The sequence below is a fragment of the Acanthochromis polyacanthus genome, chromosome 10 (assembly GCF_021347895.1).
Source record: "Acanthochromis polyacanthus isolate Apoly-LR-REF ecotype Palm Island chromosome 10, KAUST_Apoly_ChrSc, whole genome shotgun sequence".
Taxonomy (NCBI): Eukaryota; Metazoa; Chordata; class Actinopteri; family Pomacentridae; genus Acanthochromis; species Acanthochromis polyacanthus.
The window spans coordinates 26,410,386-26,431,488 of NC_067122.1; the positions used below are offsets into that span (position 1 = coordinate 26,410,386).

The 21,103-nt window shown below is 38.3% G+C and overlaps 2 protein-coding genes and 1 long non-coding RNA gene across 3 annotated transcripts in view; 2 read left to right on the forward strand and 1 right to left on the reverse strand.

Annotated features, from left to right (window-relative positions):
• The first annotated feature begins 2,789 nt into the window (after positions 1–2,789).
• Positions 2,790–13,799, forward strand: itk (IL2 inducible T cell kinase). Its single transcript, XM_022206841.2, has 17 exons — positions 2,790–3,317; positions 3,434–3,538; positions 3,679–3,760; positions 3,859–3,984; positions 4,277–4,314; positions 4,914–5,065; positions 5,155–5,220; positions 5,326–5,380; positions 5,836–5,915; positions 6,057–6,199; positions 9,191–9,265; positions 9,526–9,694; positions 9,778–9,994; positions 10,081–10,145; positions 10,297–10,415; positions 13,159–13,316; positions 13,416–13,799. The coding sequence occupies exons 1-17, from the start codon at positions 3,018–3,020 to the stop codon at positions 13,479–13,481; spliced, it is 2,016 nt and encodes a 671-aa protein (XP_022062533.2). The 5' UTR covers positions 2,790–3,017; the 3' UTR covers positions 13,482–13,799.
• A 67-nt stretch (positions 13,800–13,866) lies between these two features.
• Positions 13,867–18,313, reverse strand: LOC127535758 (uncharacterized). The gene is made up of 2 exons (XR_007944600.1): positions 18,207–18,313; positions 13,867–14,652 (listed from the first exon to the last, which is right to left on the reverse strand). It is a non-coding gene; the product is annotated as an uncharacterized LOC127535758 (long non-coding RNA).
• The window catches only part of cyfip2 (cytoplasmic FMR1 interacting protein 2), a 29,439-nt gene continuing 26,627 nt past the window's right edge, over positions 18,292–21,103 (forward strand). Inside the window, 1 exon segment of the mRNA XM_022206839.2 lies at positions 18,292–18,439. The gene's annotated coding sequence lies outside the window, so the exon portion shown is untranslated.

The window sequence follows — 21,103 nt, forward strand, 5'->3', positions numbered from 1 at the left end:
CTGTCCTCGTGATAGGTTTTGGTCACGCTGATTGGACGCTAACCAACGAACAAACGAAACGCTTCTTTTTCTTCTTCTTCTTATAAATTTCCGGCAGGCTGGATGCCTTGCGGCACATTGCTTGCCTCTCAAACTAAACGCTGATTGGCCCAAATGTTTTTGGGAACAGAATTATTAGTTTGCAGGTTGTCAGAATTGTTGGTGTACATTTTGATTAAATCTAAATTGATTTAAAGCTTCTGTTGACAGCATAATGTGTAGCTTGACGTTTGGAAAATATATTTCGACTCCACGAACAACTCTGTCATTTTTTTTTTAAAGCAAATGCTTGCAAAGTTAATCCAAATGAACTACCATTATATCTTTTGTATAAGGTTTAACAATATGGGTGATTGTTCCACGTTACCAAACTGGATTTTCTTTGGTATTTCTTATGAATGGAAAGGAAGTGACAAAAAAACCTTACAGGATTCAGGATTCCTTGGTTAGAGTTTTATATATTTAAAAAAAAAAAACTTAGAACAGTTTACGCTGCTGTTCAACTGTGTTTAATATAACTAATGCTAGTGGTTTTCTCACATTGTGTCTCCTTTGTATAATGTACATGCGGAATGTTGATTCTGCATGTTTTTATATGTATGTAATTAATTACATTCTGGATTTTCATGGCATGAACACTAAACTGTCTTTTGATCTGATTCTGTTACAAGTCATTAATCAACTGAAAGGTGTGGAATTTAACCACCAACCTGTAACGATTTTTAAAGTTTCACTTAAAAAAATACTTTAATGCATCTACAGTACTTGCTATTGTAACACCATTAAGCCATTAATCCATCACAGTAATACTGGTCAACATTAAGATATTTCCTTTCAAAACTGGCTTCTTTCCAAGTAAGAACCTAATGATAATATTGTGTACAAAATGATTTCCAGAGAAAATGAAGCAACAAAATAATAAAAAGAAAGAAAATGCAGCAGATAAGTTGATAAGAAACACAAAGCTATTAATAAAAGCTAAAAATCAAAAACACTGCCCTGTCATTATGAACATTGTGTAAGAGTGTTGGGACTTTCCACATTTTTACATTTTGTTAATTAGATTATCAATCCATCCTTTATTTATGTGCTGCTCAAACCCCTCTGTGGTCGCAAGGGGGGCTGGAGTCTATCCCAGCTGACTTACCGTGAAGGCAGGAGACACAGGGCCACACATACAGACAAATGATGACACTCGCATTCACACCTACAGACAATTTATAATTACCAATTAACCTCGGCGTGTTTTTAGACTGTGGGAGGAAGCCAGAGTACCCAGAGAAAACCCACATATGCACAGAGAGAACATGCAAACTCCATGCAGAAAGATCCTGTCAAGGCTCGGACATAAACCAGGGATCTTCTTGCCAAAGGCTAAAGTGCTAACCACCAAGCCACTACGCAGCCCCTTATTAAATTATTGTAATTACAGTGGGTACGGAAAGTATTCAGACCCCTTAAAATTTTCCACTCTCTGTGTCATTGCAGCCATTTGCCAAAATCAAAAAAGTTCATTTTATTTCTCATTAATGTACACTCAGCACCCCATCTTGACAGTAAAAAACAGAAATATAGAAATTTTTTGCAAATTTATTAAAAAAGAAAAACTGAAATATCACATGTTCATAAGTATTCAGACCCTGTGCTCAGTATTGAGTAGAAGCACCCTTTTCAGCTAGTACAGCCATGAGTCTTCTTGGGAATGACGCAACACGTTTTTCACACCTGGATTTGGGGATCCTCTGCCATTCTTCCTTGCAGATCCTCTCCAGTTCTGTCTGGTTGGATGGTGAACATGACATGTATAAAGTCATCCTACTACAACTTCTGATTTGTCATTAAACGCATAAAATAAAATTCATTTACATTGCCTATTTAACAGCAGACACATTCCCTCATAAAGGGCTTGAGAGTTTATTTTTTAAAAATTTGTCAAAAAATCTGAATGGGATAATAGAACAAAGAGCAAAGAGCAACAACATTAAACGAAATGTGAAAGCCATATTTAAAACATAGAGTGAACTAACTTTGGTCCCATTTAACCGTGATTTTGTAGCACTGCATATTTCATTCTTTTGATCACCAATAACGACTGTTGAGGACCTGAACCAGACGGTTAACCAGCTTCCTCCAATATTTTTAACTCAGAATAAACTGTAGAAAGACTTTCCCTGATGGTGGTGCTATAGCATCCATTAAATTATTCATTTCATGTGAGTATGAATGGTTTCGGATTTTAAACTTAACTAGAATCTGTCAGTCTAGCATGTCTAACCACTACTGCTCGAGAGGTTCTTAAAGTTTAAATGACATGAAATTCTTTATAATTAGTAGAACTCAACTAGAAACTATGCTTTTTAAAACATGATTGTTTAAACATAGCACCAAAAAATCCCAGCTTTAATAAAACTCCTCTCTGTCTGTCTATAAGTATTGTATAAGAGGGAGAGGTAACAAGAGAAAATTGAAATCCTTCTTAAAGTATAAAAGCAGAGACAACAATGATGACAGTGGGATTAATTAAAAAAAAAACAAATCCTCAAACTATGACAAAACCATACAATGAAACATCAAAATCTTTATCAAGGCAGCGAAAAAAAAAACTTAAAAAAAAAAACCTCAATTTGTATACAAAGTTCTGAAGTAATTTTGCTTTCATGCAAATTTTAGATGTTTAAGGTACTGCTTCAATATTTTTATAATGGTTTTACGCTTTAAATTATTCTTACATTAGCACCCATGTTCAGGGTTCAAATCATTACCAAATCTTTGTGGAATTTCCATGATATAGTCATTACCTTTAAGGACCATATTGTGGTGTAAAATGTTCAAAAATGCCAGGACAAAAGAATCATCTTTCTGCTACAGCACACTCCACATACTGGCTTATTGCAACATAGTGAGTGAAAGTCTGTGAGGGAATGTAGAGTGTGTGTGCATGTGTGTGTTTCCTTAGACAACTATGTATTGCCGTAAGGATGTGGTTTACTGTGTGCAAGCACTGCATGCCGGAAGCTTCACGGCATCTGTCGGCTTATCATCCCCCAATTTTTTTTTTTCAATTTCACTGTCACTGCGAGACACTCAGTCTCTCCGTGTATGACGAAACCATACTCGTTGTGTTGTCCGTAGCTGGTACCATGTTCCCCAGGGTGATTCTGAAAGGAACTATGATCAAAAAATCTCAACAAAAGAAAAGAACATCACCATCTAACTACAAGGAGAGATTTTTTGTGTTGGACACCCAAGACCTGAAGTATTCTGAGCGCCGTCCCGGGGTAAGTAGCCACACACTTTGCTTAAGAAATGAGGCCTTTTAGGTGCCAGCTATCATTTAAATTCTATGTGCTACACAGTGTTTGACAGTCATCGAGTAAATATCATGTGCTTTCAGAAAAAACCTATGCAGAAAGGTTGCATCGAGCTGTCCAGAATTAGATGTGTGGAATCTGTGTGCAGTGATGTCCCCATTCCATGCAACTATAAGTATCCTTTTCAGGTAGAAATCCTCATTTTTCAAAGAAGACATTAAAAACAATGCTGTGTTATGTACTGTAAGTGTAATGTGTGATTAAGTATGTTTTGCAAATATGATATAAAACAAGCAAATTCATGTCTGAAAAGCAAATGTCTCTACAGGTTTTTCATGACAACCATTACCTCTACATTTTTGCCCCTGACAATGACTGCCGACAGAGATGGGTCAGAGCTCTCAAAGAGGGTACGCAACTTCACCGCTAACCCCTTCATCTCACATGTTAAAAATTCTTTCATCTTTATCAATTAGATCTTGTATGTCTTTTATTTTGTCCAATGCAGAGACAAAGAACAACAATTTGGTTGCAAAGTTCCACCCAAACTTCTACATGGATGGAAAATGGAGATGTTGCCAGCAAACGGAGAAACTGGCCGCGGGTTGTCTTGTATATGACCCAGTGGGCTACGGTTTGTATTATATTTACCTAGTATGTTACGCTTTTTCATCAAATCTTTGTACTAAATTGCGCATGACTCAATCTGTAATAGTCTCATCCAAACACACACACAAAAACCCTCACAAAAATAACATCTTGTGATTTTTCTGGGCTTTTTGAACATGTGCTTTGAGTGAATCTAAATTTAGTTATAGTGTTGCACAACTACACAGTCTGCCAAATCCAGCATAAGACTGTTGCCGCTTTATGAATGTGGATACAGCCTCAACGTCTTGAATTTAAAATTTCTGATTTCTCCACAGCTTCTAAAAAGCCGCTCCCTCAACTCCCAGATCCAGAGGTAACACTTTGTAAGCGTAAATAGCATGTGATGTTTCAATATTATTGGTGAGACAGTCAGTTGTGTTCAAATACGGGCTAGGCAAAATAACTTCTTGAGGTTCGTCCTGTTTTTCTTGCTTGGCTACAATGTGCAAACTGTTTTCATGTGATTTTGCATTTACAAGATATATTTTTAGATATTTTCACTTGATAAATAGACTTATCTTCGGCTTTTTACCACAGTGCGTGTGGTTTGAGCACAGAGGACTTTGCTTGTTCACTGCTAAGTTAGTTATCTTGCTCTGCTTGCGTTACGTAATTGCAAGGCCTCTTCTGATTCTGTTGCAAAACTTAACAAACTACAATTTAATATAACCCGAATAGCACTGCAATTTGGTAATTTAGTGCCCTATTGTTGTGGGATAGTGGAATTTATCTGCTACAAAAACAAATCCCTTCTTATGTATTTTATCAACTTCGTGATAGACTTGATGAAGGGCATTTTGTGCTTTTCAATGTATTGCTCTCGTCACGAACTACGGAATGTCGTTAGAGCGGAAAAGTTTTCCTTTTTGAAATCTGGATGAGTCAATGATATTATTTTTCATTCTGTGGCAGTGGGGATTGCAGGATTCTGGACAGCAGATCGTCATCGCTCTGCAAGACTACACGGCGCTGGGAGACAACGACTTGCCTCTTCAGAAAGATCAGGAGTATACTCTGATCAATAACTCCCACCCTGACTGGTGGACAGTACAAGATGACAGAGGGTAAAGTACCTTAACGTGACCATCTCATTCTTATTTCCCGCTTATATTTAAAAATAAAAGCCTTTTTTTCCCCTTTGGCCCTTGATCAGGAACACAGGTTTTGTTCCCAGTACGCTCGTTGCTGAAAAATCTGGCAACAATTTTGAGAGATTTGAGTGAGTTTGATTTCTTTGCTTCTGATTGTCACTGTGTGGGCTCCTTCAAATCTATCCATTTGCTCTCTGTGGAACTGATTTAGTTATTAATGTGTCCTTTCACAGATGGTACAACAAAAACATTAACAGAGGAGAAGCAGAGGATTTGTTAATGAAAGAGGTAAGGAAAACCCACAATGTCAGTGATTTCTCAGGTTTCCATTTGTTTATCCTTCCAGGCCTGTTTTGACATGAAAAGAAATGCTTCAGAATCCAGTTCTGTTGCTCCCATATGATACATTTCACATTTGCTTGTGCCTGTGCCACCCACTGCAGACTTGCTTTTGCAATATTAATGCACCTGCACGACGAGAGTGTGACATCGCATGGGACACGACAAATTTCTCACAACCACAGTGTTTCCTCCAGCGGTGAATTTCCTGCTGTGAAACTTTGCTTTGCTAAGTTTTTGCAAGCAGGAGGGAGAACAGCTATCCATTGTTATTTGCTGCTTGAAATGACTAGCAGGCCTGTAGTGGCAAAAGCTGCATACTGAGTAAACAGTTAATAAGTTGACGTATCACAAAATATGCTTTTAATGTTGCCGAACTTGTGATTTCGGCATTCTGCCTTCAGGGGAAAGAAGGTGCGTTCATGGTGCGAGACTCCAGACAAGCAGGAGTCTACACAGTGTCAGTGTTCACCAAAGCTCCAGGGTAATTCCACCTCCGTCTTCTGCACAGTTCTTGTGTATTTAACTAAATGATTTAATTAAATGGGCGTATAGTTAAATATATGTGCACAATTTCTAACTGGATGGGATTTGCTGCACTGAAATGTTGTTTACTTCTCTTCAGGTCCAATGGGGAGAAGAATCCAAGAGTGAAACATTACCAAATCAGGCAGACAGAAACAGGCCAGGCCACATTTTACTTGGCAGAGAAGTACCTGTTTAGCACCATTCCAGAACTAATTCATTACCACCAACACAATGCTGCCGGTAAGTGTGTTGACCTTTCTCATGCAACACAATCAATAAAAAACAACATTAAAAAAAAATCTAACCCCGACAGCTCAAAAAATAACTCAAGCTTAGCAAAAATCTTGGAAAAAGGACATATAAACGTGCTTCTCTGATATATTTTATAAATATGCACTTTCACATGTAATTACATTGCAGCACTTTTCCAGAGACACAAATGAGCAATAATGAAATGACTGCAATTCATATGATAGCAGTGCGAGTGCAGTGAACAGTGGATGTTAAGGGTCATTCCAGAATTAGAGGATGTTTTACGTCGAGTCCATCATATTTCAAATAATCCATGTACAAAATACTAAAACAGCTGTTGTGTAAATTTACTTGTCTTGAGGCAAAATCTAAAAAACTAGGAGAAAAGAATGTTTAAAAATGTTTTTTAAATACCAAGTAAGTCTGGAGTTCCCCTCAAAATGCAGTTTTTCTCTTGTCCCACCCCCTAATGACCTAATTGAATCTTAAGTAAAACAGTTAAAATGAAACCTAAATCTCCATTTTTGGTATTATTTTTTACGTTGATGTGTCTTGTAATTGTGGGAACTTTTATGGAACGTACACGCATGGAACGTGTAGGGTTGCCACCTTCCAGAAACGAAAATAAAGGACGCCCACCACGGCTCCTCAGGGCCACAGTTCAGTAAAATTGAACAGACATTCACAGATTCAGACTTCCGGCATCAATAACTCATTATATATACATTGTTAAAACATAAACGATGCCTCTTTCAAATCGTTGTAAGGCAGACAATGTGCTACAAGTCCAGTTTTATCAAAAGTAGCTGTCTTTCAAGCTGCAGGAATAACACTGGTGTCAACAGGAACCAGTTGAAGGCTACAATGATTTTAGTGACACTAGTGTATCAGAGTGAGGTTATTGAATATTTGTGTCTCTCTTCGCTGTTGCAGCAGTTTTGCAGTTTTGCAATTTGCAGACCGTACCTGTTCCCTCCATAGACACCAATGTTATTTCTGCAACTTGAAAAACAGCTACATTTGATAAAACTGGGCTTGTAGCACATCATCTGCCTTACAACGATGCAAAGAGGCATCGTTTATGTTTTGACAACCTACATCTAATGAGTTATTGATGCTGGAACTCTGAATCTGTGAATATCTTTCCAACTTTACCAAACTCGGGGCCACAACCACCCAAGGAGTGGTTTATTTAATTTTGAAAAAAGCATTTAGTCATACTTAAAGCTTTAAGTGGTCTATTGACACAAAACTAAGAGTTTTGTATTGTTTTATGATCACAGGTTCTGTCTAAAAAGATGTGGCATCATTTTAAACAGTGAAACCATACTAATAAAAAAGTAATGGCCCAACAGAGTGTAATACTGGATTCTGCAAAAACATAAACAACTGAATGCAGAATACTGTACAAAGAAATTCTCTACAGATATTTTTCCCATCTAAATCTTATCTTTACATGGTTAATGTATTAACTTATTTATGTGTGTATGCATGTATTTACTGACTTATTTATTTAGTACCGTTAACATATCAGAGTTGTGAGTGAGTTTTTCTTTAGATAGGCAAAGGTCATTTATTGAACACATATAGGCTATTAAATAAATTATATTTTTTTAAAAAAATAAAAAGCATTTAAAATACTATTAAACAACTTAGGCATTTATTGAGTCACTAAAATATTGTAGAGTCTACGGCCACATTAGTCTGACTATAATCATCCTCTGGTAAATTCACAACCATGTACCGATGTCTCTTACCAAAGGGACTTCAGATGATTATATGATGATAAATTGTGACCTGCTGGTTGGGTTCTCGTGTTTCTTAGATGTTGGTCTCCTGATGCTGCCTTACTTCAGCTAGTCTATGAGCAACAGAAAACACAGTTTGCCCTTTACCTATTGCCAGGGTTCCAGTCTTCAAGTCTGTGCTTTTGAAAACGTTTTTGCTTCTTTGGATGTGGTGGAGTTTCAGGTGTAGACATTTTTAAACACGCGGGAGCAGCAGCGTCTGTAACCAGGAAACCTGTGACAGAACCAGCAAACAGGGAAGTGTATCCGCTGGACCTCGCATGGGGTCCTCGCTACATAGGTCTAAGGAAGATGAAACTGGCTGCCCTTAATATTTCCTGTGTTTTATTTTGTTTATTATGCAGAATTTGATTATTAATGCAGTTTTGATGACTGTGTGACAGACGTGTATGGGACATTTATGAAAATACAGAACAATTTGTGTCCCATATTGAATCAATAATCAATTAACTGTCAAATAAAGGACGATTCCGTATTTTAAGGGACAGGTGGCAACCCCAAACGTGTGTACCACAGCAGCCCTGTTAGCATAACAGTGAATCACATAATACGCAAAAAAAAAAAAAAGAATCACATAATACGCTGGAATTAACATCATTAAACAGTTTCCCAAAAGAATTTATAGAATAAAACTGTCTCCCCTCTTCTATTTTTCACATTTTCAAAACATTATCAGCCTTGACTAAATGTCTCACTCTACCTTATGCAACCCTGAGAAAATGCTAACATTAGCATGGATTATCAACCCTGTCACTGTGATTAGTGTAGGATTAGCAAACAACAAATAAAACATGTATTACAAATTTTACCATTGATGTGTAAGCTGAGTCAACTAAGCCTCTGATAGTTGTTTTCCTATTATTGATGAATTTGGAGCACTAAACTGTACAAGAGAAGGTTTATTTTTCCCAAGCCCAAATGTCCTCCAATTCTGAATTGACCTTACTTTATATTTTCCACTTTTTAATATTTTTACAATTTTATTGTATTTATTGAGCTCGGTAGACTTCAATTTTGCTGTATAGATAGATAGATAGATAGATAGATAGATAGATAGATTAAACCTTTATTAATCCCACAGCAGGGAAATTTTCATACAATGATAACAGAATGTAATCTAATCTAATAACATGTGTGAATCCGTTTCTGTGTGTGTTTTTTTATTTGGTAGGTCTGATAACACGCCTCAGACATCCTGTCTCTCAAGGTGGAGGCTGCACCAGTGAAATTGTGGACCCCTCAAAAGGTTACAAGATTTACCAGTTGAGCTGGACCACAAAACAGTTACAACTTAATGTTAAAAGTTTGTTTTCACTGACCTCTAGTGGTTTTCAGTCTGTGTGTTCTGAGCAGCAGTTCAGCTTCATCTGCAACAGGAATAAATTCTGCTAAAAGTCGGCTTGTTTTATAATTATGGAACTTTAACCTTGTTTACTGTATTCCACGATAAAACCTGCCTCCTTGGTTGTTTCACTGAACAGTATTATGTGTGTCGCTGCTCAACAGACCAGTGGGAAGTGAACCCAGAGGAGCTGATGCTGGGTCGGGAGTTGGGCAGTGGCCAGTTCGGACTGGTGCTGGAGGGCAGATGGAGGGAGAGGAAGGTGGCAGTGAAGATGATAAGAGAAGAGTGCATGTCAGATGAGGATTTTAAAGAAGAAGCGAGGGTGATGATGTAAGTATTTCAGAGTGGAGGTTCATGTTTCTTGCAGTAACTTTTTTTTGTGGAAGCCACTCATCTTGTATCTGTTTCTATAGGAGGCTGTCTCACTGTAAGCTGGTACAGCTCTACGGTGTGTGCACCCAGCACTCTCCCATGTGGCTGCTGTTTGAGTTCATGGAAAACGGCTGTCTGTCAGACTACCTGCGAGCCAGGAAAGGACGTCTGTCTCAGGATACCATGCTGGGGATGTGTCTGGATGTCAGTGAGGGGATGGCTTACCTGGAGAGCTCCAACTTCATCCACAGAGATCTGGTAAACTCACGGATAGGAACTTTAAATGATGCGCTTTTGTACCTCTAGTCAATTAGGAGTTTATCTCACCTCTGTTCCTACCGCAGGCTGCCAGGAACTGTCTTGTTGCAAAGAACAATGAAGTGAAGGTGTCTGACTTTGGCATGACGAGGTAGGATTTTATTACTAATCCTGGAGCTCCTGTGCCAAACTGTTACGTCATGTCCATTGCATTGTGTGCCTAACTTTGTAGATCAAACTGTTTTGTGCAAGACAGCTTACGGGTACATTGCATTATAGTGCATGGCTTGTGTCCATTGTAGATTTGTTCTTGATGATCAGTACACAAGCTCTCAGTGCTCCAAGTTCCCAGTCAAGTGGTCAGCCCCAGAGGTCATCAGATACTGCAAGTTCAGCAGCAAGTCTGACGTCTGGTCGTTTGGTACGTTGATTTATGCCACTTGTTTTGTTTGTATGTATGATTTGCTGTCTTTCAAGTCACACAACATGTCTTCTTCTGCCTTTTTTGGAACCAACATAGTAATTTTCAAGCTTCATTCACACAATAATATGCCGTGCATGCATAGTTTCGCATTGTGGCAGACTATGAAACCAAAACACTTGCTATTTTTAAGTTTTCCTGAGAGCATATTCACTCTGGTGTTGTATTTTTGGGGGGCAACCAAACTGGAATTTTTATAAGACTACAATGGTTGAGGATAGTTTTCATACGGAAGATCACAGGACACATACAAACCAACTGAGTGAATACAATGCAGTAGAATTACAGTTAAGGGAGCAATTTCAAGTCACACATTTGAACTCCTGAAGATAAAAGCACATGAGTGTTAATGGTATCTAAGCTTTTTACATTTAATGTGATAAACACTGTAACTATTCCCTGTGCAATGCCAACTAATGGATTTACAATAAGCTCCAGGTAGTTAATACTGTTGGGACCATTGCCAGGACAGGAGATTAAACTAGCAGCATCTTAACGTATTCCATGGGACGAGATTCTGTGTTGAGTTGTCACTTTCTCCAACCAACACATGTTGAATAGTTTGGTCGAATAATAACTGCAATTGCTATTACAGATACAAGACTGTGTTTCTCCTTACCAGTGCATACTTTAGATGTGCCATCGACTAAAGCCACTCTCTGGTCATTGGTTAAACCCCTACAAACTCATGCCAGTGCATCAGAGTTACACATTTAAAAGTTTCTCATGAAAACGGGAAATAAATTGCTTCCAGAGTGGGCCAGACTGTAAGTCCTACCTTTATCTCCAGTCATTATTCTACACCAGCTCATCCATTGATCTGCTAAAACGATGTAAAATCAATTTCTTGCTCCACAATGGCAAGTTGTAAAATTAGAGTGATTCAGCCGCACATGTTCGAACTGGAAACCAGCAAGATGACCAATTCTTTAAATGTGTTACAACCCAAGAGGGTTAATCTGTGGTTTTGAGGCTATCATTGGTGCAGTGCAGTTTCAATCTTGAAGTGCACCGCTATACTTATTTCGCTCATAAAGTACCTTTTAGTCTATAAAAAATCTAAAGAAAAACATAATAGCAACGTTGAAAATAACAAAAAAACAAAAACTGTCTCACTCTACAAACTATTCAAATATGACCGAGACAAAATTATTGCTACACCACTTGAAGCAAGGATAAAAGTGGGTTCTCGTGATATTTCAAGTAGACTGTTATCTTCAAATTGTATCACGGGTGTCTTCACACTAAACCAATCACTCAGTTTCTTTAAATGGAGAGAAGCAGTAATTGTGATGTTTGGTAGGCGAAAGGAGAAAGCAGAAAAACGAGTTGTTTGAAGAGATGAGGAGTAAAACAATTCCAAAACATGGTCAAGATGAAGACCATTAGTCATCTCTAAACAGTGCCTGGAGTTCTTGAGATGGCAGCAGCTAATATTATTGGGAATTTGGACCGAAGCCAATCACCCTGTATGAAGCTGCAAGAGAAAAATTGATACAAGATTGAACAGAGGAACAGTTCAAATGGAAGAAAACTGTCAAAACAGACACAAGCTGGCATCCGAGATCAAGACAATGCTTGGTTGCACCATTAGTTTCTTTCTGTTTGGATGTGGGCTATGCAGTCTTTTGGGTTTTTTTAGAGAGAAACATAACACAAGGCCTGGCTGGTGTTCAATAAAAATCATGTAGACAAATCACAATGCTTCTGGGAGAATGTCTTTTGGACAGATGAAACAGAATTAGAGCTACGCAAGGAAAAATGAAGCTTTCAAAGAAAAGAACATCGTGAATACTGCTGAGGTATTCTGTAGCCAAACACACATTTATTTCATAGAGCTGTGTCCTAATTAATGATTAATGACGGAACATATACGTCTAAAAGCTTTCAGGAATGAATGAGGAGAAACACTGGACTAGTCTAAAATAGCCCCATGCAAGTCTAAAATCTAATCCAACTGGTGATCTACAGAAAGAGCTGAAACTCACAGTTTAGAGAAGGTGCTTATGAAATCTGTGAGAAGCAGGTGTTCTACAAAATATAATTCTTACTTATTTTTTTGTGCTTGAATAGATGCAAGCAACAGAGATGCAGTTACTTTATGCATCTGCACATTCTAGAGGAAACAGTCGTGTAGAGTTACAGTTAAGCTATTTCAAGTCGGAAAAAGTATCATTTCCATGGTAAAATCTTTCTAATGTGGGACTTCGAGAGACAGAGATGAGTTTTGAGGGGGTTAAATCATTGACTAGAGAGGGACTTCAAGGGATATTTTTGTGCATGCATTTTCATATGCCGTATTATTTGAATTAATGTGTTCGATTAAAAATCAAATCCAGATCGTGCCAAATGCTTTTGTCAGCACGGTTGTATTTCACCGAAAACAGACTGAAGAATACATACATGTCAAGATGATCACATCAACAGGATTGTGTGCAGGAACGGTAAATAAATTTGTCTAAAAGCATCATCAGTCACAGTTGTCTTGGGATGATGCTTGTCATAACCATTAAAATAGTGAATGCAAAAGAGCTAACACGGATCAGCTACGGATATACAAATTATTAATCAGAATCACAGGAAGCGAAGTGTTTTGCTCTGTCTTCATCACTTAAAATGTTAACTAAGTAGCAGGTTTGTATATTTTATAGCATTCTTTGTCTTTCTGTTCTACCTGCTTCAGGTGTGCTCATGTGGGAGGTGTATAATGAAGGCCGTCTTCCCTATGAGAACCGCTCTAATGCTGAGGTGGTGGAGTCCCTGAACGCTGGTCTGAGGCTCCTGAAGCCACGCTTGGCCTCAGACTCTGTCCACCTGCTCATGGAGTGGTGTTGGAAGGAGGTGGGCTCAGGAATTTAATATATTTTAAGTAGAGGAACTGCTGACAGCAGCAAACGTATTCTGTAATGTTTTTTCTTTGTTTAAAATTCTCATTCCCAGAAACCAGAAGATCGGCCATCGTTTGCTGTCCTTGTACATCAGCTGGCCTCCCTGGCGAACCTGTGAACCAGCATAAGATCTGACAATGATCATTCTGTACCTCGCTTTATTTATTTATTTATTGATTTTAATCACCCGTTGCTTGTCTAATTGTTCTGGATGAGGTTAAGATGATTACAAAACAGTTTTATATCCCTGTATTTTGCACTTTATTTGTTTCATAGCTCTGTAAACTTTTCTTTAAAAGGTCCGTACAGTCCAGTCACAGCTACTGCATTTTACTGCAAGGTTATGTAAAGGTTTCAGTTATTCTCTGTGTATTAAACAGGTGGAGTGGGTATGCTGTTTACCAGTTGTTAAGAAAATAAATCTTTTGCATCATTAGTCATTTCTTCTCACCGTTTTTCTTAATATTTCAACACAATGATAAGGGAAAACACTGATGATGCAATTTCTTTTCAAAAACTGAAAAGTTTATTGAAGTCACAAGAACCAGGAATGTTAAATAAATAAGATTTCAAATCCACCTTGACACATAGAAGCTGTCTTTTGACAAGTATTCATCTCAAAATGGTTGAAAGCCAACTTTTAATTGGGGGAAATAGGTACACTCGTGACATTTTCATGATGACTCTGGCTCCGGTTTATCATTCTCCTCTGTCATTTCAGTCAGGAAATTAGTCAAACAACCAAACTTTCTGCTCGGCGGCATAGACTGTATATATAGTGGACGTAGCATCTGGCTCCAGAATTGAAGCCAACCCGGAAGTGTCAAAAACTTGCAATATCACGCCGTCCGCTAGGGTTGGCTCCAAGAAGCTTTTTCTCCATAGACCCCAATTCATTTTTGGAGAAAATAAAATTTGATAGACTGATTTTCTACAGCTCAGGATTTTTTTCCCCGTTAGTTTTCATGGTCAAAATGAGAGATCAGGTGGCCGATCTTAAAATAAATCAATACTGAATTTTAAATAAATTGTTAAAGTTGGCGGAGCCAGGGGGCGTGGCTATACTTGATGGACAGCAACAGAAGCCTCTGCGGTAAAATGTGGGCGGGATAAGAGAGTCCTCAGCCAATCCTGCCCCTAGTTGCTCTCCGGTCCAGTCTGTTTGATGACGCTTTTTAAGTCACTGGCTCCAAAAAATCCAAAACGGCGACCAGGAAGTAGCAAAATCCGGGCTTCATTTTCTCGGCGTTGAAACCAACGGGTGACGTCACGGTTAGTTTACGCCTGCTCTGTGGGTATAGTGGTCAAAGTTAAAACTGCAGGTCCTGCTGGTGCCTAGAAAGGCACACATGCTGTCAGAAACTACCAAGAAGTATCGAGTTTAAAGCACTGACTAAGAATCTACATTATTCAAAAGGAAATACACACAACAGACACTGAAATGACTCTTCTACTTATCTAAATTTCAGCAATCAGATCAGATAAAAAAATATTTTAATGTTTTATTAAATTATATATAATGCCAAGTAAAATCACAGAACGAAACATACAGAATTTTACTTGTTAATTGTAAAACCAAAAGCTAAAATCAGTAATAAAAACAAAAAACATTACAGGTATCTGCAGTTATTGAAGGAACAAATATGTATATTAAAGGGGAACCAAATCTCAGGACGCTAGAAAGGAAATCTCGTTCCGAAATTGTGCGATAGCTCGCGCCAAAACATCAGTTTTGGAGCAAGCTCTCGTGCGATTTCGGAACTAGATTTGCGTTCTAGCATCCTGAGATCTGGATACAGACCACAACAAAGAGCGATCGCCAGGTAATGTGGAGGTTTTCGTTCACTTCTCATCTCTAGTATGTTGTGGGACACTCATTGAGACTATCTGAGCCGGTCAGTGTGGGGAAAAAGCACGTTAGGGCGGACTTTGACGCGGGGGGGCCAGCTGCCCCATACTTTTCGCTAGCCGAGCTGCCAGCTGAGCTGCCAGCTGAGCTGCTAAGCTGCCTGCCTGGCTAAATATTGGAGCTATGTCAAAAATTCATTTCTCCATCACTCACACGTATGAAATTACATATGGAAACAGACCCCAGGTTGAAAAAAAAAACGAAGTTCCCCTTTAAAGCCTGAAAAAAAGGTTAAAACTGAATTATGATTCTAAAGATTTTTGCTGTTTTGTTAAATAACAGACATTAAATCACAGAAGAAAAAGATAATTTTACCTGCTAATTGTAAAAACAAAAGGTCAAGAATTGTAGATAACGTCAACAGACATAAAAGAATCTGTATTTTTACAAATGGTAATTGTTCTTCTATGTCTGTGCATAAAAATTACACTAATGTATTTAAATCAACAAAAGTATTATTTGAAATAAAATTTACATTTATAAAGGACTGAAAAGAAAAATGACAAATATTTTTAACTTTTACTTAAAGATTTTCTTGTTTTGGTAAATTACTGATAATATGGAGCAAAATCACAGAAAGAAATATGAATTTACTTGCTGACTGTAAAAATATGCTTTTTTTTTTAAAAAAAGAAACTCTTTCAAATGTTTGATCATAAAAGTTATTTTTTGTGTCAAAAAATCATTATTTTGTAGATGTTTACCATTATTTGTCTATTAAGGATAGAAAAATAGCAAAGAAATTGTAGTTGTATTTTTAAAATATATTTTAACTGCATTCTAATAACATCTAGTAAAACCATAGACAAAATATTAATTAACATGTTAGTGAAAAAAAATAAAATGTTCACATCAATATATATATATATATATATATATATATATATATATATTACAAATAGTGATTCATTCTTTCACAGTGTTTGACTGTAAAAATATAAATATTATATTTAATTAGCAAAAATATTATTATTTAATAAATATGAAATAAAGACTATTTGAAAGAAATTTGGTTTATATTAAGGACTGAAAAATGTCAAATAATCTTTTCATTGGATTTTTAAGAGGTATTTTAAATGTATTCTCCATTTGTTTGTTTTTTTTATTTAAGTAAAACACTGATAATATTGAGCAAAATGCAAGAAAGAGTATTCATTTACACCAGGGGTGTCAAACTCAGTTCCTGGAGGGCCACTATCCGGCATGTTTTAGATGTTTCCCTCTTCCAACACACCTGATTCAAATGATCAGCTTATCATCAAGCTCAGCAGAAGCCTGATAACGAGCCTGATCATTTGAATCAGGTGTGTTGGAAGAGGGAAACATCTAAAACATGCAGGATAGTGGCCCTCCAGGAACGGAGTTTAACACCCGATTTACATGTTCATTGTAAACGCAACAACAGCAATAAATAGGTTAAAACTCTAAATAATATCAACAATTTAAAAAAAATCTGTATATTTTTTTCCACAAAGTGCAACTTTCATTGTATTTCCATCTGCTACAAATATAACAAGAAAAGCACTCAGAGAGTGCAGTACTCCACCAAGGCTGCGCCGTCCTTGTGTGATTTCCAACTGAAAAATTCTAATAAGTCCGCATCTGTGAATTTGTAGTAGGATGGCAATCACGTGATCATCAGCAGGCAGCTGACATAGTGTTCACTTGTTGTCAGTTACAGTGACACTGTGCTGCTATCTGGCAGTGATATAGAAATCTTAAACAAATCTCATGGAGCCAGACTATAAGCCACATCACTGCCAAAATCTAATAACTTGGTCCTTGTGTCATTTCTGACCTTCCCTGAAAATTTTATCCAACTCCGTTAGCCTATTTTTTATCCCCCGCCAGCCGTAGGCACGGAGGGGGATATTGGCGTGGGCACGTCTGTCCATACGTCCGTACGTACGTCCGCATTTCGTTTCCGGAGCATATCTCTGAAACTACTTGAGGGATTTCATTCATATGGCACCCAGGCCATCTCTGTATAGTATAGATGTGCCTTTTGGGGTGCATGACCTTGACCTGATATCAAGGTCATAGTGAGGCACTTCAAATATTTTTTGGTTTCCGGATCATAGCTCAGAAACTACTTGAGGGATTTCATTCATATTGCACACACTAAGCCTGTTGGTAATGTAGATGTGCCTTTTGGGGTGTATGACCTTGACCTGACTGTTTTTTTTTTTTATTGTAGTGAAGATGTATCATTTTGTAGGTGTATCGCCCAGTATATATTATTTTTTCTTGCACTTAGAGGTACTATATATAAGGCGGGGGATGTTTTAAGTAGAGCGTGTTTATTTAGTAATGTTGCACACAGACAGACAAACATGCAGATTGTCACATAACTCCGCCGTCTTCCTTGGTGGAGTAATTGAAGAACTCATATGCAAAAACAGATAACTCCGTTTTGATAAATTTTCACAAAACTTTTTTTTATTGTTTACTTGAGATAATATCAATCAAACTGAAGTTGAGTGGATTTGACTCAGTATGGAATACATGACAAAATAGAGAAAAAATAAATTATTAGTGTTATTATTATCTCAAGTAAACAATAAAAAAAATGAATTTTCTGAAAACGGAGTTACCATTTTTAACTTCTGGCACCCATGCTGCCAGATTTTCACAGATTTTTTTTAACAGATTTTTTTTTTATTTACAGTGTAGACTATATTATCTGTATGCGATCTCAATTCTGGTGATATGTAAAGAGTTGCTTAAAAGTATTTCCCCTTTGGAACAAAGGTGAAACAAATGGTGAAAAGGAACAAAGTTAATCAGATCAAGTTTCTACACACACACACCCTACATACTACGTTTAATGCCAATAAATTAAAATACCAACAAGCACCACTAGTACAAAAAAGCTTCTCTTTTAAAAAAAAGTAACTGAACCTCCAAACGCACAGAATCAACATGTCCCCTCACCTCCATCTCCACACTGCTACTGTCCCTTTAAGAAAATGCACTTGCAGCCATTTTCTGCTCTTTGTGTGGGGTGGATTAGCTCTGGGTAGATACTGGGCGAAACTAGAGCATCAGTCGGCACCGGAGACGAGTAGAAAAAAAAAAAACACCAGGAAACGTCGGATCGCCGTCGCAGACCGCGACACCGTCCGACCCTCCCGAGTTCGTCGCCCGGACGGACATGTAATTTTCAGGTATGTGGCCGAACGGAGCGATGGATGCAGCCGCAGCGCTGGAGACGAGCGGGGCTGGGGATGTGCGCTGGGTAGTGATGATGGCTGGAGTGCCGTGTTTTTTTTTCCCCCTCCTCCTTTCGCTCCTCTTCTCATTCTCCCTCCTTAATCTTTCGCACCTTTTCTTTAAACTGCGCGGACACGATGGCGCACCGTGGCATCGTGCGCCCCGGATCGTGCGCCCCGGAGTATTATTGTGCCACATGAACGGGATCCCCGTTAGCTTCCATCGTAGCTCTCCGTGAGATGGGTGGGGTGAGGAGAGGGTTCCTGTGTAGCAAGTGCACTGATGGATGATGGAAAGCTAAACGAACGATCCTGCAAACCCTGATAACAGCCAGAGAAACAACCGATAAAGGAGGAAAAACGGACTCTTCAGATGGCTCGATTTCAAAATCCACCATCTTTTCATCTTTTATTATTGCTTCTCTCTCTCTCTCTCTTGATCCATCCGACCAACAGGCCACAGCATTATTATTTCACACCGGCAGGCCTCTCACTGATGCACAAATGACAGGTTTCGGCCACTCCATTCAAACGTTCACAGTTTTCGTTTGGTGCTCTGTGTCTCTTTAACCCCAATAGATGGATGTGAATGCATCCTGTCACTGTGAGCGCAAATATGTTGCACACTGGCTTCACTTGGAAATCTGTACGCCAGCCCCTTTACCAAGCAGCCAGTGATGTAATGACAGGCTGGAGATGCTTTGCTGCTACATGCAAAATGAAAACCACCATAGTAGTTCAGCTTCATCTACAGGGCCTCAAATCAGCAGTTAGTTTCACGTTGAGTTATAATGTGCTGCAGGTTGTAGGTGAGTTTAATGGGGAAGAATATCAGAAATCAGAGAAGGTGCTAATTTTTAAATGTGGATGTGTTGTATGTCACATTATTGGTTGTTTATGGCCCTCAGACTGTGATACTGCAGATAAACCCATTGATCCATGAGTAGTAAATCAATTGGCATGAACAATTTCTATAACAAGTTCATTGTTTGATTGATATATGAAGAAAAATGCATTCAGACATTCAAAGGGAAGGTTGTACATTGATTATCGTTGCATTTTGGACTCTTGATCGGACAAATCAGGTTACAAAATTGGTTCTACAGAGCTGTGTTGGCAATTTTTTTATGTTTTGGTGACAGTTTATGGACTAAAAATCAGTTTAATTGATAGTAACGGTTATTCGTTTTAACTAGGGCTGCATGACATGGAAGAAATACATGAATTACCACAACATTATTTAAGTATCTCCATTAGCAGTGGCTTTGTGGTGCTTTTTAAATGATCAAACAAACTGGTCTTGTGTTGCCTTGTGTAATCGCAACACACTGCCAACAGAAGACCTGTTTTTAGTCAAAGTCGCTATTTCTTTAGCCCAAATATTTCCATAGAACTGACATTATTGTCTTGTTTGTGCTGCCAAATGTTCCTGTTAGGTGTTTATTTCCTGTTTGAACTCATGTGGATCCTGTCACCAACCGGTGTGCCAGAAACTCAGTGTATCCAAGAGGCATTAAAATGACAATAAATCTTGTTGTTTCAGGCTTCTCTTGTAGTTTACTTATGGAAAACGAGAAGCTAATCGCAAACAGAGCTGCAACAGTTCATGGACGAGTTGGGAACTGTTAAATTAACTTACAGCTAGTTTGATAATCAATGAATCACTCAAACGTCTCTGGTTCTAGCATCTAAAATTGTAGTATTTTCTTGTTTCTTTCCTCCTTTTTTGAAATTTAGCTGAATATTTTTGGGTCGTCAACAAAACAGAACATTTGAGGACACCATCTTGGGTTTTGGGAAACACTATATTCCTTTTTTCACCTTTTTATTTTTACATTTTATAGAGCAATGTATTGATCGAAGCAACCCGAGTAATATTCCTTCAATGTGGTTATTGGATACAGTTTTGCTGTGATGCCCAGTAGCTTTGTAGCATATATCTAACCATATTTTTTAGCTAATCCCTGCTAACTTGACATCTTATAGCACTCTAGCTGGTTTTCTTATTTGTTAGTTGAATAACTCGTGAGACAGAAACAATGCTAAAGGCATTGGCAAAGGCCCTTGACACATAAATAACTCACCAGCTGAAGAAAGCGAAAGTAAAAAAACAAAGCAAGCTGCTAATGTTGCGACCATAAATACCACAAACCTACAAAACGGACATTGGGTTTCATATGCTCTGCTCTACCTGTCTAACGTGGTGATAGTCATGAAAGCTGAGCCTCTGTGTGTCTGCCTCCATATTCATGCAATGCTCATTGTTGTCGTTGTAAAAGCCGAGCATGACATCACGGCGATCAAGAGACGACAGCACTTTTTGCGTGTGCCGCTCTCTGAACTGACAGTCAGGCCTGTGAAATACCTCGGTGAGCCGGCGTCCTGCACATGATGCACGCTGAGGGCTGCACAGACGCTGCTGGAACATGCATTTAGCCCGGTGTGCGTCGGTGAACAATCACGCGTGTGTGAATGCTCGAGATTCAAGCGCTCCTCCACGCCGATCTGATCGCATCTTATTGTGCGGATGAATATATATTACAAAGCCAGCCTTGGGGGGGAGATCCCATGGAGTGGTGTGACCCTTTAGTTGACACACTTTCTCTCACTCTGTCTCTC